General features: G+C 39.5%; 1 protein-coding gene across 1 annotated transcript in view; it reads right to left on the bottom strand.

Moving 5' to 3' along the window:
• Positions 1–3,546: 3,546 nt before the first annotated feature.
• LOC109320743 (mucin-5B-like) overlaps positions 3,547–7,976 on the bottom strand; it is an 86,696-nt gene continuing 82,266 nt past the window's right edge. Inside the window, exons 42-47 of the mRNA XM_019551001.1 lie at positions 7,885–7,973; positions 6,516–6,611; positions 6,062–6,190; positions 4,669–4,708; positions 4,225–4,348; positions 3,547–3,924 (exon numbers count right to left, since the gene is read on the bottom strand). Coding sequence (XP_019406546.1) covers positions 3,750–3,924; positions 4,225–4,348; positions 4,669–4,708; positions 6,062–6,190; positions 6,516–6,611; positions 7,885–7,973 — 653 coding nt within the window. The 3' untranslated portion in view covers positions 3,547–3,749. The remainder of the gene's footprint in view (positions 3,925–4,224; positions 4,349–4,668; positions 4,709–6,061; positions 6,191–6,515; positions 6,612–7,884; positions 7,974–7,976) is intronic.

Genomic DNA, 7,976 nt, shown 5'->3' with positions numbered 1-7,976 from the left:
TTAGTAGAGTTAGACTATGTTATCATTAATAATTATCCCTTGAAATAATTAACATTATTCATCAATAATAGGATGCTGAGTGCTTTTGGAGTTTAAATTACAATTATTCTTTAGGAAAAGCCAAGCAATTGAGTCAGTATGTAAGAGATGTTCCACGATCCTTAACCTATTGGTATAAATTTACAGGAGAAAACAAATATCTATTATTTGTAGTCATCAGTAAGGCTACAAAGGTCAATTTTGATATTCAAGTTGAGGAATTTTATATTTTAAGTGAATAAATTGCATTATATTGTATTCAATACTTTAGAATCTTGGATTAAACATTATATAGGTAAGGTAGAGATTAAATAACTTGGCTTTTCATGTTTTGTCTATTTAGGTCCTGATTTTGAAATGTGATGGGACCCCATATGAATATCAACTTCACACTTAAATGCATTCAGTTATAGTTGAGAACCAAAACTTCACAGCCTCCCTCTCCTTTTAGGTCCTTGTTACAGGTTATACTTAGGACATGTTTTATTTAGCTAGTAATAAGCATTATTACGAGTTAGAAAATTTTCTGAGCAGTTGCACAATAATGCTTACTATAAACTAAATAAAACATGTCCTAAACACCAGAGTCATTGAAAACTCAGTGGGTTGCAGTGTGCCATGGCGAGATGGGCTGCGACCAACGAGCAGCTGTTTGTCAGTCCCTGCTACCCCCTGATCACACTGGAGTCTTGAATTTGCTCAAGTCAGGCCCAGCCCACAATTTTTTGGTGCCCCCTGCAAATATAGATTTGGGATCCCCTGCTGTGGCATCAGCAGTGGGGGGAAAGGGGGCTGGGCACAGGGGGGCCCTTGGCTGTGGGGCCCCCTGTGGCCACAGGTTTTGCAGGATAGGACAGGCCAGCTCTGGCTCCAGTGCAGTGGGAGTACTGGGAACAATATTTATCAGTCCCAGTCTCAACACCATACCAGAATCTCCTGATCATATCACCTCTGTGGAGCAGTCAAATGTTAGCTCAACGCATGTTACATCTAAAGATACTCGTCACCAAGGAAGTTTTAACTTTGCTTCACTACGATAGCACTTGGCTCATGTTTTAGTGCTTGAATGCTTGGATGCTAGCATTTTAAGTGCAGTCAACAGATACTAAGTGTAATGTGCAACAAGGTCCTTAGACGGCTTATGTGCAAACTAAGATAGCTCAAGTAACACATGTTCTGCTGTCTAAAAAGTATATTGTTCTCCCTTGCTCGAACACTTAATAGATGTCCCAGTGGTGACATCTAGTGGTTAATTTAATGCCATAGTCTCTGCTTAACTTTGGCATAACTGCTCTGTCCCATGGGATTTGCTAGTTAGTCATCTAGTGTTTATAATATAGGTATAACATGTAACATGACATATAAAATAATTATATAATGAATGGTATGGTTATATCTTAGTCTATCATTGGACACTGAACCTACTTATTTAAAATTTAATATACAATCTATTTGGAACTGTGACTACTGAGTAAATAAAACTCAGTCAGATAAGCGTGAAAAAGGATGGGGAAATAATCATTTTGCTGCATATACATAAAATATCATTTTTTTTAAACTGCACCAGAAAGCCATGATTGAAATACTGTGCAATAGAAAAGTGATATCTCCTATTCTATGACTTGGGCCTTGATGCTTAGCCAACTTTGCACAAAGTCAGTTAGGAAGAGTAAGGAAAATTCCCTCCACCATCGTCTCATTCCCCTAACCTTGATCTGAATTGCCTATATAAGCTGGGGAAATGGCTGGTCTGCCCTACCTTATACCACTTGCCAAAACATCAATGCATTGACAAGATGAAGAGATGCTTCAGCAGTGTTTTTTCCCTGGCCATGTCATTTACATTGGATGGGGCAGGAACTATGTTGATCACACTGGACTACCAAGAGATTCCCCCAGAGCTACTGATACCAAGTCAGAAAGACAAGTGCAAAGTGCTGCACCTGGGCAAAAAGAACCACCAACACTCTTACAGGCTGGGGGATGACCTTCACCGCAGCACAGCAGTGGAAAGGGATCTTGGAGTCATAGCTGACTCCAAGACGAGCATGAGTCGTCAATGTGATAAAGTGATCAACAAGGCTAACTGCACTATATCATGCATTAGCAGATGCATGACACATAGGTCCAGGGAGGTGATGCTTCCCCTCTATGAGGCACTGGTCAGGTCGCAGTTGGAGTACTGCATCTAGTTTTGGGTGCCGTACTTCAAGAGAGATGTGGAGAATCTTGAAAGGGGCCAGAGAATGGCCACTTGTATGGTCAAAGGCCTGCAAGCAAGGCTCTATGAGGAGAGACTGAGAGACCTACATTTCTTCAGCCTTCACAAGAGAAGGCTGAGAGGTGATCTTGTGGCTGCCTATTAATTCATCAGGGGAGGGAAGCAGGGAATAGGAGATGTTTTATTTATTAGGGTATCCCCTGGAGTAACTAGGAGCAATGGCCACAAATCAGTGGAGAGCAGATTTAGGTTGGACATTAGAAAGAACTTCTTCACAGTAAGGGTTGCCAGAATCTGGAATGGGCTTCCAAGGGAGGTGATGCTCTCCCCTACCTTGGGGGTCTTCAAGAGCAGACTGGACAAGCACCTACCTGGGGTCGTCTGACCCCAGCACTTTTTCCTGCCCAGGGCAGGGGGTCAGACTCGATGACTTACTTGAGGTCCTGTCTGACCCTAACACATACGACTCTATGAATCAGGTTCAGGTCCAACTTGTTAAAATAATGCAGCACAAAGCAACCCGATTATTCAAGACTGTATACTAGCTGTTTACCATCGGTCCATTTCATTTTGAAAATCTGCAGTCCTGCCATCTTGTTAGTCTCAACAGATCTAACAAACTAGGTACAGTCATGACAGTGTGGTATTTGAATGGGGGGAAATTTCTTAGAAATGGGAGCTGCAGGAAGTGGTGATACTACTCCCTGTGCTTCCAGTCAGCAGATACAACACCCTAGGAAAATGTTACTGGATTGTCTTGGATAATGTCTACAACTGAAGTCCTGACCACTCATGGCATGTAGAGTTCCTAATGTATTTGTAAAAGTTTGAATTCTAGCCATGGTACCAACCAAACCGCAACCTACCAATCTGCACTACACTTTACATGGGCCCTAAGGCATATGGTTGAGCACCCAGAGGTTGCAAGTTTGAAATACTCACAGTGAGGCCCTATCAGATTTCTAACAGATCTGTAAATTCTGGTAAATACCTTGTCACAAGGACACAGAAAAGACTGGAGACAGTATCTATCCTTGCTTTTTCATCTCTTCTAGGAATGTTCTATTTCACCCCAAAGGGAAATGAAGCAACCTAAATGTATAGTTCTGCAATGTATACATAGTTTTTCCAGACAGGGATTTTGTTTTGTGTTTGCAAAGCACCAGGGATATCTGGAGTTCAAAACAGATATTGTTAAGTTCATCAGCATATAAAGTCATTTGGAATGGAAGAAACTACTACTACACATATCTGTTAACAGTGTAATTGCAAAAGCAGAACATGACCATTTTGAAATGCATTTTATTTGACAAACATTTAGAGCAGTGTCCTTTAACTAATTTCCACAACTGCACATATTACTGGAAGCAAAAGCAAAGATGGAGGGAAGAAGACTCATTAGAAGGAGATCAATCACTTACAGCTATATTCTTAACTACTTACAAGGGATGTATTACAAATAAGTCAACATTTCTCCAGTACTTGGTGTTTATGCTTCTTTCTCTAGGCATTTTGTCTTTACACACCCACAGTCATCCACATGAACATATGTGTATTTGATTTTCCTCTTCTCAGAGCAAGTCAGTTCCACCTCTACTTCATGGCTCTTTGTTTCATAGCAGCAAGTACATTTGTGAACCATTTTATTGACATCAAAGGAGTACCTGATAAAATAAAACTAAGTGATCAGTCTACTAACTATTGGTTTCCTGCTCTTCATTATCATTAGCTGCTCCCTCCTCCAGCCCCCCAAGATCTGTCAGACAGGAGAAATTTAGAGTGTCTTCTATTTAAGCATCAGTGGGAAAATCATATTTACTTTATGCTAACATTTCATCAAATAAGTAACAATCGAATCAGTATGATACTAGCCTTGCAGAGTCTGATGGCGTAGCGATAACTGTGTCTGGAACAAAGATATGTGAAGACAGGACAAAAGGGTGGAGAAGCAGTTCCTTACTTACACAGAGTACGTACTGCAGAACCCTTCACAGGAAGGCACTGAAACGGGTCTCGATGATTTACAATTGTTGTGAATAATTGTCTCCGTTTTTGGTGTAGGTTTGCAGTCATGTTTCAAAGGTTTACCTGTGGGGAGGTTTCCTTCTATTAACCTTACTCAGGTAACAGGTAAAATGTTCTGAAAGAGATCAGCTATGACAACAAAGTCTATCTAATCAGAAGCTCCACTTAATCTAAAATTATCTCAGTTCTTTAAAATAAACAGAGAAAAGGAGAACATGAAGGTTTAGCCAATGGCAACACTGGAAGAACTTGGCAGATGTATGCTACAGCCATCAAAGCTATGGACTTCAATGAAATTTGAGGGCATTCACTAGGTCACAGACATAATGAATGGAGATCCTGACTATGATTAGCTTTCAAATATTTAGATGCAATATACTCACATGTCTTACAACATCCATCTGGAGTTGTCATAAGAGTCCCCTGTAGTGAAAGGAAACAGTACCACAAATACTCAGATTCTAAACTTAGATATATCTGTTGCTAACCAAGCTAGAGCTATCATGAGAGACTTCTAACTTGCAAACTGTACAATCAATCCACTGATGTATAATCATAAAGCTGTTTCTGTTCCAGTGATGTAAGATGTTTTCTGAGAAATCTGACAAGGAACAGGGTGAGTTTTCCCCAAAACTAGTATTTCCATCCATGACCTATGTAAGATGGATGAAAATACTATGATCCCAGATTTTATGCTCTTCCCCCTGAAATTTTGCCACTGACTTAAATCATCAACAACAGGAAGGCTAAGCTTTCTGTTTTTGTAAAGTGAAGATGTATTGATATGTGGCCTGATTCAAATTGATTTAAGACCATGGGTATCTTTCCACTAGACTTTTGCTTGGTTTTGAGATCAGACACATGAAGCCCAATTTTTTACAAGTACAGAGAATGTGCATCACTTATTGAAGCAATCAGAAGCTGCTTACCTTTGAAAACCCAGTTATGGATACTTACTGTCTTCCTGTTGTCATCAATTTCTGTTTAGTGAGGCACTAATTAGCCAAAAGCATAGTGATTACCAATACTGCGGTGCTTCCCAGGTATGTAACTACAGGTGTTTATTTATGGCTTCTTTCTTACTTGACCACTTTTGCTTTTGGTGGGTTGTGACCACTTAGGTGTGGCGGGAAGTCAATTATGGAGAGTGGCACAGCATCAAAAATGATATTGCCAGATAAATGAAGAAAATCTCACTCCACCATTTCTCCCTCTATCCCCTCACCCTTCAACATCAAATATTCTCTGTCAACCTCTATAAAGTGCACACATAACTCAATTACTGATAAGCAAGGATCCTGGTTTTCTCTGATTTAAAAAAAATCCCCAATTTTGGGTTAAAAACGTAACCCCAAATCCACATTTTTTCTGTGATTTAAATGAGATACCACTAATCTATCTATCTATCTATCTATCTATTGAGAGAGAGAGAGAGGTGTTTCATTTTAATTATGAAAAATGTTAATTGGGGTTACTTTTTTTAAATCAGAGAAAACCAGGATCCCTGCTGATCAGTAATATGTATATATCATTACTGATCACCAGGGATCCTGGTTTTCTTTGATTTTAAATCCCCAGTTTTCAGTTTAAAAAGTAACCCCATTTTTCCAGGATTTAAATAAAACACCACTAATATAGAGAGACATATATAGTGGTGTTTCATTTAAATAACAGAAAATTGTGGATTTGGGTTTACTTTCTTTAACCAAGAACTGAGGATTTTTTTAAACAGCATGATGGATAATTTTAAGACTATTCCATGTATGCAATACTCACTGGGATGCAGTCTGTTGGATCAAATTCCACACAAGTTGTTACTGTGCTAGTCAGAACAAACTGGCCTGATAACTCTGTGCACATGTGCTGAGTGCAGTTATCCTCTGGATGTTTATAGGGCTTCCCAACCTGAATAAGGAGAAGAAAACAAGTTACAACACATGATGAGTTTTTATAACTATTTTAATACTTTTTTTGCTTTTGCTACTATACAACCAACTCCTAAGATACCAGCCTACATACATTCCATTAGACTCCTCTGCACATTCTATCAGTAGTTGCAACCTCAGTTTAAATAAATAAAATCTGACAGCAGAATAGGTATGGTAAAACTGAAGCATTCTGTGGTCCGAGTTTTGAAGCAGAACTCTGTTGAAATGAACCATGAGCTCTAATTAAAATGTTTACAGTCCACTGTGACATTACAGTTCTTTGTGGGACAGGGAACACGAACCTCAATGGTCACGGTGCCAGATGGAAAAGTTCCCATACAGGCCACCTGCACACACTGGCCACAGCACACACCTTTTTGCTGCATGTAGCGGAAGCCCTGTAGAAACAAAAACATTGCTACATGGGTTATGGTTTGCCTGCAAAAAGCATGAAGACAAAAGCCATATTGTTCTCTTTAATGTTGGGAGGGAGAAAAATCCAACAAACTGATGCTTATATTTCTGTAAAAAAACTCTTGAAATCCACTGACTGATGAAGGCCTCATATTTCAAACCTGATGCTCATACCTACTTGGTTATTACATTTGTTTCATTGCCTTACTGAACCCTTGGGGTACTGACATTACAAGGTTGCCAATACAAGAACATTCTTTTTTTTCTTTTTCTTTTTTTTTTACTGACAACCAACTTTTTTACTGATGTGTTTTTACTGACATATGTTTTACATAATGTAAATGTAACCCTTCTTGCCAGATGCTGGATAGCAGTAACAAAGGCCAGATTCAAATTTAGGGGTTTAACAACCATAGTAAAAATCTTGTGTTGACAATAAAAGTTTTCAGATTGTCAGTAAAAAAAAAATGTTTGGGTTGGCAACACTGTTTGATGACAGCAATGATCTTACATGATGTTACCCCCAACTCCAGGGGCCCACTACTTACCTCTACACTTGGATTCCCCTAACCACACCATGCACCATGCTGCACCCCATTCTAACCCACTTCTCAGCCTTACTCTTGTCAGTTCTGCTCCTCTTGTCAGCTCCATAATGGACCTCCCCACTGATTTTCTCTCCCCCTTCCTGGCCTCACACCTCTGATCTGGCCACACTGCCCCTCACTGTCTTACCTGGGGTTGCATGGCCATGCCTACCTATGACCCAGAAGTGTTATAGAAAGATGATAGGACTTAGCAGCAGCAGCACATGGTTGGGGGCTTGGGTGGGGGGTGGGTGGTAGTATTAAACCTTAAGCATTGCCTAAAAACAAATAATCCATTCAATTTTAGAATATTTACCTTCATCAGGACCTTTATACATGGGCCAATTTAGAATAGTTTTTTAAACATTTTTTACTCAATAGTGATAATAGACAGCTCCAAAGCAATCACACAAACATCTTTAACTCTAATCAGGTTATATTTGTGGTCACACTTTTATTGGAAATTTGTTTGCCCAGAATATCATTCTGGCACTGTTTTTTAAATTGTCAAGAGACAAACAACCACTAACCTGAAGAAGCAAGTTTGTTTATATCTGTAAAGTGCCATTTTTATTGATGAGATAGCTCTTTCTCTCACTTACCATGGTTCAGAACCTGAAGTTTAGCTAACGGGATGTCAGAGCATAAGGTAACAGTTAAAGTGACTTACCTGCTGACACTCAGTTTCACATTTCACTGGAACACACTGAATTTGTTTGATGTGTGTGGCAGGGTCCTGAATTTCAGTACATACACAGTCTT

The sequence above is a fragment of the Crocodylus porosus genome, unplaced genomic scaffold, assembly GCF_001723895.1.
Source record: "Crocodylus porosus isolate Cpor-Errol unplaced genomic scaffold, CroPor_comp1, whole genome shotgun sequence".
In the NCBI taxonomy this organism is placed as follows: domain Eukaryota; kingdom Metazoa; phylum Chordata; order Crocodylia; family Crocodylidae; genus Crocodylus; species Crocodylus porosus.
The sequence above is the reverse complement of the archived record's forward strand: the minus strand, read 5'-3'. Positions and strand labels throughout refer to the sequence as shown.